Source organism: Mycteria americana, chromosome 1 (assembly GCF_035582795.1).
Source record: "Mycteria americana isolate JAX WOST 10 ecotype Jacksonville Zoo and Gardens chromosome 1, USCA_MyAme_1.0, whole genome shotgun sequence".
NCBI lineage: Eukaryota > Metazoa > Chordata > Aves > Ciconiiformes > Ciconiidae > Mycteria > Mycteria americana.
Genome location: NC_134365.1, coordinates 53,631,562 through 53,645,779, shown reverse-complemented (window position 1 = coordinate 53,645,779; position 14,218 = coordinate 53,631,562). Strand labels below are relative to the sequence as shown.

At 36.2% G+C, this 14,218-nt stretch overlaps 1 protein-coding gene across 3 annotated transcripts in view; it reads left to right on the top strand.

Annotated features, from left to right (window-relative positions):
- The window catches only part of ANKS1B (ankyrin repeat and sterile alpha motif domain containing 1B), a 452,062-nt gene that overhangs the window by 98,913 nt on the left and 338,931 nt on the right, over positions 1-14,218 (top strand). For all 3 annotated transcript variants that reach the window (XM_075497691.1, XM_075497704.1, XM_075497700.1), the window contains one exon: positions 12,600-12,740. In XM_075497691.1, coding sequence (XP_075353806.1) covers positions 12,600-12,740 — 141 coding nt within the window. The remainder of the gene's footprint in view (positions 1-12,599; positions 12,741-14,218) is intronic.

Sequence of the window (14,218 nt, the reverse complement as noted above, 5' to 3'; positions counted from 1 at the left end):
TGAAGTATATTTGCTTTAATTAAATATCTTTTTGTGTGTTATTCAGTGCTTTAGAGAACCTTCTTTTTCATCTGTATTTGTGCCTTTTTTTTTTTTTTTAACATCTCTGAGCTGCCTGTGCCATTGTGGACGCTGTTGCCAGGCTTGCATAGCAGAATACTTGTCTCTTCCATTTCTTCCATACCCTCAGTGTCCATCATCCTGTGAGTATGCAATAGTGTACAACACAATGTCCATTTTTAAGCTACAGTCTCCAACTTCATTTGGGATCTTCTGAGAGAATTTCAGTCACTTCTGAAGAACAGAAAGAGAAGATATAATGCCATGAGATTTCCACCCAGGCAGGTGATTTTGCAATAATTAACATCAACTCTCTCTTTGTCTTATTATTGCAAAACCAAATCATCATGAAGACTGATGACTTTTGCTGTTACTAGGATATCAGTCACCAGAAAGGTTTCCCTCAAGCTCTGACCTTCCCTAGAAGTCTGCCAAAAATCTGTCATGGACTCCTGCCCTGCATTTCCCTCGGGTTTCTCCACTCCTCAGACTTTTCTCCAGTGTTCCAGCCAGAATCAGGTTTTCAGCTTCTCCCTCACAAGAGAACAAAAAGTTCTTCTCATCATGATCTTCCTTGGTTCTCTTAAAATTCATTTTCTCCCTGTTTGATCAGAGTATCACCAGTAGAGGTGTTGAAATTCCAAAGGTGGGATCCAGCTGCCTTAACGTTAAGTATGTCATGTCACTGTGGATGCGCAAGGTGCAGTTTGCATGGGGCTAACGTGGGCTCAGTCATGCTTTCAGGAGCAGTGATTAAGGGTCAACAGCTACCCTGTAGTGTCTAAAGTGACACTGGATGCCTATGCTTGGCAGCTGAATCCCACCATAAGCCCTCAAGTCAGTTGCATAAACATAGGCATCTAGTGCTGTTCTGGTCAGCAGCTGAGACATCTACATGGGGCTGGCAGATGTGACAAAGGACTTGGAAAGTCACGGTGTTCTGGAGTGGCAGTTAGAGGCTAGGCAGGGTGCCCAAAGATAGACAATGGACCTCAGTGTAGAGCCAACTTAATCAAGATCCAGATGTCCCTCCAGTAGATTGGCAGTGTTAACATTAAGGATTGAGAAATGTTTGTGGAATTTTAGTGATGTATTTGGTTTATCGCATTTGAGCAATAGAGTATGATCTATAAGGAATATGAAGGACTTCTCTAACATTTAAGTACAATTAGATTTTAATTTCTGAAAACATATTTTTGCTCTCTTGAAAAATTAGTTTTGATAGTTTGTAAGAAGCCTGAGCTTGAATATGTGGGAGATTTATTTTTCACAGTCATATGTAGATATTTACCCTAGGGGAAAGATAACTGAGTTAATAAGGAAAGAAGGAGAAAGAATGCTTTAAAATGTACTCTTTTCTATCCTGCAATCTTAAACAAGGAATACCTCATTCTAGAACTTTTTAGTTTTTGATGTTCCTGCATGTTACAGAGGTAGGTATTTCTGTAATATTTCTAGAACTCTATCACTGTTGTCAGCAGGTACCAATGCAGGTTTGAACGTGTTTTTTTAATACATAGTGACCTTAGAATAAATGAATGTTCTACCTAGCCAACAGGACGAGGGAATACCAGGTGAGGGGAAAAAAATTATCTTAAATATCTTTTGTATATACCTAAAGTCAACATTGATTTCATGTTTACTCTATTAGTATAAGAATAAAGTCATTAAACTTGGAACTGACAGTAAAGCCTGATGATCACCATCTGATAGGAAATGCATGAGAAGAGTGAGAACCATATAGGTATGTCTCTCAGTTGTTTTCTGTAGTGAGGAGAACAGCATAGTTTTATCCCTATGGTGTAAACAGAAGATGGAGCCTACTAATCCATCAGAGCTGTGTGAACCCCTACAGGATCCACTAAGGGGTGGAGATAAGTGTAAATGTATGGTTTCACTATATCGTATTCTGTGATTCTTTTGAAGTTGAATAAGTAGGTATTCTCTTAGCAGCAGCGGTCCCAGTTTCCCTTCTCGCTTCTTCTTAATAAAAGGTATACAAATAATGCTAATGGTAAATATTCTGCCATATTTCACAGGGCAAAGTGACCATCCATGAAAAGCTAATACAAAAGAACACTTTCTTTAAAAATTGTTTAGTAGCTGAAATTAGAACATTGGTCAACTAGTTTGGACTACTTGCTTAATTTAGTTTTTATTCTAGCCTAATGGCAACAAGCACATTTATTTTATAATTGACATATAAAAAAGAGTAAGTATTTTTGTCCTTAAGTCTTGAAGTAGTTGACCACTCATGACAGAGTTTCATTGCTTTCTCTTGGCATAGTTTTTCCGTCCCCGTGAATAAGCTCAGCAAGTAGAAAAAGAATAGCAGAAAAATATATTGGACCAGATTCTTATACCTCTATAAAATATAAGATCAGGAGTAATTCAGAATTAAGGGGCAAGTGCCTAATATTTACTATGCATTAGAAATGTTTGCCTATAGATTTAATAGAGATCAACAGTGTGCTATAAATGCACCTTCTGTAACTTCATTATATACTGAAACCCTTGGCTGAGTTCAGTGGTATAAGTTTTTAAATTGAGATTAGAAGCAGAAACCAGGATTACTTGACCATGCACGCATCCGTTTTTACACCAGTTTCTTTACTTTTCCAGAGGGATGTAAGAGTTGAATGATTTACACCATTTTTGATCATCTGTTTTCTTTTCTCTTGGCATCTGTCCTTCCTAAACTTATTATAAGTTTCAGTTTAGTGCCATGAGGGAAAATCTCAGAAGAGAGTCTTCAATTTTATTTGCTTCAGTAGTTATTTGAGATTGAGCACTTTCTATTAATACTACTGCTATTATTTCTGTTGATATTGGTGCTCTGCCCAATATCTCTGGAATATGAACTGTTCACAGTCTGCGAAGAAGCAGCCTCAGCACTGCCTGTCAATCTTAGACAAAAATAATATTAAAATGTAAAAATGTTTTATTCCTCTGCTGGTCTTTCTTCTAATTATTAATAGTTGATTCCTTACAGGTGTTGGAATATTTACTACCTTGCCCTTGTCTCTGTCCAAAATGGAGTTTCCTTTAAGGAATCTCAATAATTTTAACAGATCATTTATTTAGCCGTAGATACTTCATAAGAAATATAATGTTACACAGGAGTTATAGATGAAGGCGTTACTAACTGACTTGTTTGTCTGTATTTTACAGGACCTTTAAGGCACTATATGATGACTGGCTGAAGAAAGAATTTAAGTATTAGCTCTTCAGCTACCTAGGAGTATGTCTGGAAAACAACATAAAGGTGTGCTTGTATTGCGGTAGATCTGTACATACTACATTGAATCTACCGCAGGCAAAAAGAACAGTACAGATGAACTAGCACAGGAAGAGCGACCACTGTCCTAAGTCTTCTGGTCATACTGGTTATTGAGATGACTGCAGTGAAATCACTCTCTTAATTACGTAAGACAGGAAAAAGCAGCAGCTTGTAGTATGTGAGCTTCACACTAGCAGGTTTTCCTACCAGCCATAGCAAAACCTTTGCCTTCCTAGTGAAGACAATTTTGAATTCTACTTCCACCTGCCATGTAAATCAGGCTGCACTGAGAGCTGTTGCCCAGTTGATAGTATTCTGCATCTCTTATGGGGTGTCTGTGATCCTTTTTTCTAATACCTCTAGAAGAGTCTGAGGTCTTCCATGTTTTACTGAGATCAAAAGGTAGATTACAATTTGACGGATCTTTTCCAGTTAGGCCTTCAACTTCTATAGCACACTGACTGGCTTGTCAAGACGTTTCAACTGATTGTCAGCTATTCTACTGCATTGGTTTTATATTATATTTAGTACTTAGGAGACAATATGGCAAACTACTAGTGATTTATTACTGATGGATCTGTAGGTAATCTAGTACAAACATTCTTCAAGGCCTTTTTGATTATCCAGTCTTAACCAGCATTCATCTTCAGATGACTAACTCAGTGCTGTATATAGTTTCTCTTTAGACTGGCTTTGTCTATTCAGGTATGATTTTCTCTTATGTCCCTCATTAAGCCAACAGCAACTTAATGGAATAATAACTGCATTTTCAGTAACACACTTTTAATGAGAATATGTATGCTAAATAAAAAACTGTGCACTGGAGGAGTAATGAAGTGGTGACTTCTGCCTACTCACTTACCACCTGATTTTTCCCCTACTTTAATTTCTGTTCCTTCTGCTCTATTTCATGACAAATAATGTATTTTCTATAAGTTTCATCATTCTGCCACCCACTTATCCACCCTCTCTTTCACAACTTTAAAAAAAGAAAAATACATGTTTTACAGCTGATTTGCTTTGCAATTACATTGCACTGAGTTTTTCAAATGTTTTATGATAACATTCAGATAGTATAGGGATGTTAAATACAGAGATGCCTCTGTAGTTATTCTCCAAGCAGTATTTTCTTTCTGTGACATTTAAAGCCAAAAATGCTGGTCTTTACTTTGAATTATATTTTTTTTCCTTTATGCAAAGGTAAATATGTTTAAGCTTTTAATTCTATTTAATATTTCTAAAAATATTAACACTTGATTTTGCTTTTCTGCAGGCTCCTATACCCTTCATTATCAGTCTCTTCTTTTTCAACTGGTACATGAGTTTTTCACAGTGAGTCACATTTTGGAATGAGTCATGTGCATATTGATTCAGGGAGACACATAAGCCTGTCATTAACATGAGAGATCCCATTAACTTAATTGGAACTCTTCGTGTGCTTAAACTTCAAGACTCAAAAAAAAGTTACCAAATTCCTGCATTTTTGCACAGCCTACATTTCTGTATACCCTTCTTACATACCGCCTTAGGTCAAATCTACTATGTCTGTGGGATGGAAAGGCATCCCTAGAAATATGTTTCTGTAGCATAGAGTGTCCTTGCAGTCTATATGGCTCGCTGGGTTGAATTCTGTCTTGGGGCTTTATGCTTCAATGTGCCAAGTTCTTTTTCTTTGGTCAATCAAAGCAATTGAAGTGCTTTGATATTAAGTATTTGAAATTGATACTAAGTGTGCAAATAGTCTGATTTATGAGTATTAGGTACATGCTTAAAGTTAGACAAGTGCTTAAAAGACAAGTTCACTTTATTTTACCTAATGTTAAGAGGGAGAAATTAATTTGGAAGGCAATTCAATCCTGTCCCAAACACAGATATTGGGATGGAGTAAGTAAGTTGTGGAAGTGCCTATATTTCCATGCGTTGAAGACAACTAGTTTAATCCATAGATTAAACAATCCAGAAATTAGTTTAATCCATAGTTTAAACAAATAGCTCAGATTAAATTATTAGCTCTCAAACAGTTTCAACTAGTTTAAAAGAATGGTGTTCTAAGTGCTTTTTTGAATCAAGATGGTGCATATTGCAGCTTCAAGCAGCTGATACTTCGTCTTGTTAATTTCACACTGAAAAACAAATGCGGTATATGCTTCCCAAGATACTTAAAAATGAAAATTCTATAGGCTCAATCTACTACATCATTCTTAACAAATACCATCTTATTATGGTTAAATTATAATTACTAAAAGCACTTAGTGTTCCATTCTCTGCAATTTTTCGATTTATTGAATTCTTGAATATTCTGTCATTTGAAAGTCTTCACCCACATGGCAGAATTAAGCAGGAGTTAGAAAAGAGTGAAGATTCTTACGGAAATACACTGAGATGTCTTTTGCTTTGCATTTAAGATATACACACAAAATACCAGATCACTAAATATGAGCGTCCTAGTAGCGGCTTTTATATATAGATGAAACACTCTTCATATGAAGATTACCACACTCAGTTCAAAAGCTTATATGTTTAGTGAAAAATAAATTAGCCAAGATCAGCCTTTCTGTATTAATACATGAGACTCCATTGATGGGCCATTTTTTCTTTTATGGTTATTTTTAGCAAATGAAAACCTATCTTAATATTGAAAAATACTAATTCTTTTATTGATGGAAGAAAAGGTATCTTTTTTAGTTTATGCCTGGTATTTCCTGATTAATTAATAGCTTGCTAGGTTTTTAAATCCTAAAACTTTTGTCATATCATATGTATGTATGCATCCTTTTATGAGTAGTGCAAAGATTCAGAATTGTCTTAATTGTCACTATTTATGTTATGTGCAAGGATGAATTAAAAAATGGAAATGTATGGCCCTGTTTTGAATACAGAGTCAGATGTACTCATTCATTTTATAATCTCATTTTTACTTATAATTTTGGCCTTATTCAGTGTACCTTGTACTTGCCATCTAGTTCCAGGGTGTATTTACTGCATACTGTCAGATCTTGCTCTGAAGACAGAATGATTAATTTCTGGGGTGCTCATCATGATAGGTGTCAATAGCACTTGCCCACTGAGGGGCAGTAACTACACATTCATGTGTTTTTCATCACGTATGTGAATTAATAATGTTTACCTAAAGTTAATACCTTTTACTGTTGTTACATGTAGTCAATTGCCATGACTCTGCTGACCTTCCGGTGACTTCAAGTTACAGTAATTTCTTCCCAGGTTCAGACATTATTGTGCTTGAGTTCACGGAGTTTGACTGCTTCAGACAAAGTTTTTTTTTTACGGAGCCCCAGTCAGAAAATATTATCATGTGCAGCTTGGCTGATGTGCAGTGGTGTAGAGGTCAAGATTCTCCCTGTCTGAGACTGCTAGAGCTTGGCTTTTCAGAGCACTTAGTCTTGACATAGCATTGAAAATGGTCACAGAATATGTTGTGCTGGTTCCTGATGTAACCCAGCACTTCTGCAAACTTGCCTTCACAATTTCATGTTCAGGAAATAAGGAACACAAACTTAGTGACCATCTAGGAGAAGTTTAAATGACATGTCCAGCATGTCACAGGGATTATGGCAGAGGCAGGTACAGAGTACACTGCTCCAGCATTCCGCTGCTTTATGTACAAGACCATCCTTGTTCTTCTGGTATTCCCTTGCTGAATACAGGAGGTGCAATCAAACTCTAACCAGACTCATAGCGAATGAAGTGATGAAAGAAATGTAAACTAGGAACATATTTGTGAAAGAATGGCTGCAGACATGCAGTGTAAGGTGGAGGACAAGATAATGAGGATGGGAAATGGAAAAACACCAAACAGGGAGAAGGCCGCCTTGGGGGATGTGGGAAAGGTGTGCCCCAGCTACCAAAACATTTCACTGTCTTTCGTCTGTAAGACATAGCGTGTGTCTTGTAAGTGAGGCTCCTCCTTGTCAGGATCCTTACTGAATCCCAGAAGGGTACATTTGGTTTATGTAGGGATCCTGCTGTGGAAAAATAGTAACTGATGGGGTTGCATTTCACGCCCAAATGCTGCTTTTTGCTCTTCTGCATCCATCAGGCCTTTTCCCCTGGGAGCAGCCTGGGCAGCAGCAGGGGGAGCACTGAGAGCACAGGAACACTACTCCGGCTCTGCTGTCCCTGGCTTGGCTGCCACAGCTGCTGGGAACAGCAGCGGCAGAGAACAACCTGCTCAGCCTAATTTATAGGGGATATTCAGGAGCAGTTTTCCTCTTTATTAGTTCTTAGTATAACGTAAAATTAGAGTATTAGGCAATAGAACTGTACTTTTTTCACTTGTATTTCGTGACATAATTACATATCCTTTGGGCCAGGCAAAGGAGAGGTAGAGGCATGCCTCTCTAATCCAGCGGTTAGGATCATATGAAATATTTGCATGGTCCTATGTCCGACAAACTATTTCTTCAGAAGAAACCTCCTACTGACTTCATTGATCCAGACTGAGTGGTAGCATTTAGATTATCAAATGTCTAGTTGCTTTCTGCCTTGCCTAAGCAGAAGGAGATTGCCTTCTGGATTTCATCTTTGCTGCTCCATTTCAAAAAGCTTATTTTCTTAATATGTGATATGCTGCAAGATAAATGAATAGTTAACATCTAGAACTATGATGCAATAGCAAATGGTAAAGGTCCTATTTTACATATTTTACAGTTTTGCTGGTGCTATCTTGCTCTAGTGGATACTGTCTGAAAGGGTATTTGCAATGCTTCTGCAAACAGATGATAATTATGCACAAACAGAGATATGAGACATAAAGAAAGATTTTTATGTTTGGTTTTAGATTTCACTGGACTACTACAGGAAAGTCTCCTCTGTATCCTGAAATGAGGGAATTAAATCACATTTTGCCTAGCAATGGCTGCTTACAAATGTCAAGGCAGAAAGAAGACCAGTTTTCATTAAAAACTGAGAAAAAGAGGGTATAAAAGGAAATAAGAGGTTTTGTATCTCTTACTGTATTCATAGAGAAAACTTGTCTAGGTAATTAGGTCATATGGTAGTCAGGAAATCATTGACGTCTGTAAAAGGGAAGGCCAAAACTTTATGTATGTTTTATACATGGCATAAAGCTTCTTGAGCTGTGAACTTGGTAGCTTTAAGTAATAGTTAAGATTAAAGGTAGTCTCTTTTTCTTTTCCTGTTGACTTTTAAGAGTGGGACAGACTTTCTCTGCTTTTTTTTGTCTGTACTCATCATTCTGCTGTTGCTAAATATTGCCTTGTTCTCTTAGATCAGGAAAGAGATGTCAAGTTATTGTGATAGCCAGTCTGATGTACATACATATACCAGGAGAACAAATAGCCTGTTTACAGAATAAAGATTCCTTCAGTCTAACGTATCCTACTGGGCAAATTTTGCCTTTTGTGAGGATGGAGACATGAAGAGGAAGACTTCCATACCTAAATTTTCAAAGGCATAATCTAAATGCTCATCAGATATGAAAATCAGTGGTGATGTCAGGCCCAGTAGAGTCTTGAGGAAAACTTGCCACTGATTGTAATGGTCCAATGTCCTTATGCTAGATCTTACTACTCCCTTACTGCTATATTATTATTCTCTCTTTTTTATGTATAGAGAAATTATATTGTTAGTCTCCTACTGCTATAAGCAATTTTTAATACTTAATTCAGTGTTCCAGTAAAAAACAGAACTTTTATTAAATCTTTTATTCTGTATCAATGTATTGTGGTTTCCCTACCAATTTTCCCTTTTTATATATTATATCTAACATATTTAAAGTTTTCTGTCTGCTTTGTTTGAGGATATATGATGCTTATACTCATGTCTCTTCTAGCTTAGGCAGAATTGGCCTTTTTGAAGCTGAATATTACAGTTTATGTTGACTTCACCATTTCATAATGTCAAATTCAATTAATTGAGCAACTATGATCTAGGTGGCATTTTCTAACTACATTTACTTTTTCTTTTTGGAGTCAAAACAGGCATGAATAAAAGGTTCTCAATTGTGTCTATTTTTCTTTAGGTGACAGAAATCTCTTCCTCTCTATTTATTTCTTTTTTTCTGAGAAGTGGGCATAAATAACTTTGGTTTCACTAAAACTCTCCCCACAGGGCTATTTCGAGGCTTCCCAGCAGCACACACAGAATTAGATTTTCATGTCCAAAGGATCTCTGAGGAGGCAAAATTAAATTATACAACAGAACAGAAAAATGAGGGAGTTCTGGGAAAAGAATGAAGGCTGGGAGAGAATAGCAGGAAACTGGGTGCTCTGGGTTGGGAGTTTTATGGGCTCGTGTGACAGTCTGAAGTCTGTGGATTGATTGTAGATCTTTCTGTATCTCACCTATCTCCTCCAGGTGCATCCCTCTCCCCAGGGTATGCAAAGTCTACCCATTTGGGAGACTTCTGGTTCCCCTTTCTCTCATGCAACTGTTAACTCCTTCAGTCCTCTCTGCCAATGCAGCTCTCTCCCTGCAGCAACTCCCACGTATCCCTTTGCACCTGTTGTCTGGGAAGAACCGGGCTTCTGGCAGCAGGGACGGGTGAGAAAGGTGATAGTGATAACTGTTTCTTGACCCTTCGCATACATTTCTCCTAATGCTTCATTTTTAGTGCTTTATCAGTAGCAGAAATCTGGTCAAGAAGACAGAAGGCAGTCATTAAGCATAAAAGGAGCTAGCCCTACTCCGCAGTAGTCTGTAAATTAGCCTGTATCATGTAATTCATACCTGGATTGTCTAGTTGCATAGGAGTACTAGTCGATTTATTCCAACAGTGTATCTAATGAACTCTGACATCAACCGGTCCTTTTTTGAATGATCGGGAGATCTGCCTATATAATATTCCCCACTTCTTCTCATTCTTATTGACAACATTAATTTAAATTTGTGTGATCTCCACTCAATCTTAGGCTATTTATATAAAATAAATCTAATGGAAATAATACAACTCTCTCTCATTCTGGTTGTGTATTTTTTCTATTGTTCAATAATATTTTTGCTATGATTTTTTTTCTACTCTGTTGCTGTAATGGCTAAATACTCACATGTTCTCCCTTGAATGATTCAAGTGTATTGAATTACATTATTCATCTTCCTTTAGTTGTGTTAAAAAATTCTCTCTAATATTATACGTGTGTATTTTTTACCTTTAGAAGGTGCATCGACTCTACTTTTTTGTGACTTTTGTCTTTATTCACTTACATTGGCTTGTGTAAGGTCACAGCTAATGTGTATTACCTGCTTTCCTGTACCTAGCACTGCTGCAGTTCTTTGCTTTTTGCTCCAGGGGGCAAGAAGCACTTTATTCTCTGGTACAACAATTCTGAGATTTAACATATAAACGTAGGGCAACCACCATGGAAGATGGTGTCATAAATAGAAGGGGAAAGACCTGTAGTCTGCTTCCTTTGTCTATGCAAATGCATAGCAATAATAGTCCTTCACGACCCACACTCTGCAGAGTTAACCCAATCCTTTTGATAATCTGTGTAAGAATATTGGTTGCTATGGCAACACATTCTGTGGCACCACTTGACTGTCAAAATAACCTCATGAAATCTCATGCTAAGAATGTTTTAGAAATTGGCTTTTAAAATAAAAAGTAAATAAATCCACCTAACTTTAGAAGATATGGCTAGATTCATGAAGTCTGCAACAAGGGAACAACCATTTTCTAACTGAGTAGCGATGGATATATCGTGTTTCTCATCTTTGGTGAGTGAGCTGAAATAGAATTTAGAAATATTTTTTCTGCTTAAATTAATGGTATACCAACCACATCTCTGTATAAGAAGTTAGCACAAAAGTCAAAGGTTAAATGATCCTGTGATGTTACACAATTTGAGTTAGTACCTGTCTGTGCGGTGCCTTTGCTTCTCTTACAGTTTCCATCAGCTTGTGTTCATCTTCAGAATTGCTGCTGTTTCTACACTTCTTTCCCCCCCTACTTTTCCTTCACCTCTGCATTCCCTTTCTTGCAGCAGACTCAACACATTTCTTTATTCTATTGGCTAAAATAATCTGCAGTTAAGTGGTTTTTGGTTTTTTTTTTTAATTATTATTTTTATATGGGTCTCATAGCAGTGCTTTAGAGCTAATGTTACCACCAGATTAATAGATGCAGTCAGCCTTTGTCTCAAACAGCATTATGTTGGTCAGGCAAAAATCCAGCCACTTCTGAAAGATTGTTTAAGATAAACAAGCATTCCTAAAGGCAGCATTTAGTATCTGAATATCAGGTAGGCTGTACAAACAAATGTCAAGCAGGCTAGAACAGCTATTACATAGTCCAATTTAAATACGGACAAAGAATTAAGATGTGAGTAAAATTTGTATTTTTTTTTGTTGTCGTAATTTTTTTAACATGATATTTTTAAAAATCATTCATTACGGGCTTAGCTTTCCTCCTCCTTCTGAAATCAATAAAAGTTGCCACTGCAATTCATTCAGTTGGAGTGGATTATCCTGTGTAGCAAAATACATAAATAAATGGGAATGGTCCACTCTTCCTGTTTCTGGTGGTCATAAAATATTAGGATACTGGTTTAAGCAAAAAAATCAGCATTATTCCCTTATTGCTAAGACCAATATGGAAGCCTGAATGCTCACAACTGAATGACTTTTTCCCATACCTTTCATCCCTTCTAGCTGATGAAACAAAATAAGACAGGTCATTTTTAAATAAAATTTTTGCCTACAAAATAAGCTAACGTATTTATTATTGGTAAATATAAAATAAAAATTGAAACCTCATATTTTGATTGAATTTATCTTTTTTCTGCAAAAACCTTGGACTGATCCAGGCAAATGTAATACAGCTGTAATTTTCTTTTCTGAACACAACAGATGACTATTGAAGCAAGATCCCCTTAGCTTACATTGTTTCTTTCTTGACGATAGTATTTTTTTAATATAAATGTTAGTTTTTACTCTCTATGGTATATCCTAAACTTAATGATGTTAAAGCAAATTTTAAAGTAAAATGAAGTAGAAATTGCAATTACTTGATAATGAAGAAAATAAATACATATTTTTAATATATGATATTATGTTCACTCATATTTAAAGTATAATTGCAAATAGGTCAATATGCACCTTTCTTAGAAAGTGTGATTTTCATAGAGCAGATTGACAGTTCAGTAGTTACTTTTTATTAAAATAGCAGTTTATCTTTGGGAATGTATAAATGGGAATCTTTTAAGTTCTTTTCATTAAGTAAAATGTTTCTTTACAATATATCACTGTCTTTAATTTGAAAGTACTGTTTCTTTATGCACAGAGGCCTTCTTCAACATGTTTATCACCAAGAGAGGAAGAAGAAGATGATGCAGGTGAAAATACTTGTGGTCCTTCAGGTTTATGGGAGGCATTGACACCTTGTAATGGATGCAGGAACCTTGGATTTCCCATGCTTGCACAGGTATATGTTTACCTTTTCATCATAAAACATTAACTATAGAAGAGCTGCTTAATGTCTTCTCTGTCTTACCTCTTACAGTAATTTCTAGTCTTCCCTTATTCCCTTCATAGTTGTTACCTTCAGTCTTCATTTTAACCTCAAAATTTGGTTTTAAAATTAAATGTCAAGGTTCGATCATCCTGCTGTAATACTCATCCAGATGAGTTTACTATTGAGACTGTTTGATGTTTATTACCCCCATTTTAGGCAGATAGGTTTTATGTTGCATAGCTTTCTCTTCTGATTCAGTCTGGAAAGCAATTTTGAAGTCACATAGTTTCCTTTAGTATAAGTACTCTATTTTTGACCAGCTTCTAATTAATATAATGACATCTCAGCTACTTTCTTTATAGAATTAATTGAGGACGTTATGCATAACTCAACTGATGTAAGAATATAGCCTAAGACTTCTCTTTGAAGATTATATAAGTTAAAAAAAAAAGGCCCAAACATTTTCAAATGCTCATGATAATACAGAGGAGAATAAATAAAAATGGGTAATATACTTGGGTCTAAGTCCCAACAAGTCTGAGAGCAGACCAGTCTGCAGTATCCACCAAGGCATGCCAACAGCTGTGCCCTGAACAAGTGATATTGTATTGCTACAGAACAGGATGATGCTTATTGCTGCTTCTGGGTCTCCCTTGTTCTCTCCCCCCACTATAGTTTAGGACTCTCATTTCTGTAACATTTTTCCTGCGCTTTTCTTGTAGCATTGAATGAAGGCCTGCCAAATTTCTGTTTAGAAATGTCTGGTTTTTCAGTTGCATCCTTACTTGGCACTGCATTCAAATAGCTTTGTCAGATTCTTGTGTACCAGATTGGAATTACATATCCTGTCTCACCACACTTTATACACTGTTGCTTTCATACTGTGACTGTACGTTTTATTCCCTTTAGTCTCATGGGACTTGCACCTGTTTGAAGTCAATGCTAAAGCTTCTACTGCAGTCAATGGAAACAGGATATGGCAACTAATGTGCTTGAATAACAATGAGCACTGCCCTATCTTCTTATAAGGAGCTTTTATATTCCTTTCCCCTTTCAGTAGCTGTTTTCTACTTCATACTATCTATCATTTTAGACTTTTGGCAAGGTGCAGAACTGTCGGAATTATCCTGATTTACAATAGGAGTGCTGTAGTTACTAATTCCTCATTTTTAAGAATTTGTTTCAAAAAATATTTCTTAAATGGAACTTTTCTTATTTAAATATGTATCACCTATGGTTTAATTATTGTTAAACTTTCCTATGATGAACATATATGCCATTTTGGAGTGATTTCCTAATTTTAAAAAACTTTTTTGTTTTCCTTATTTCTTTTTAATGTAAGGTATATGTAAAGTGTGTTATAAAATTGAGGAATGCATTTGAAAAATAGAATAAGGTTAGCTTTGTTGGTTGGTATCTCTTTCATTTTTATAAAGAGAGATTCATTT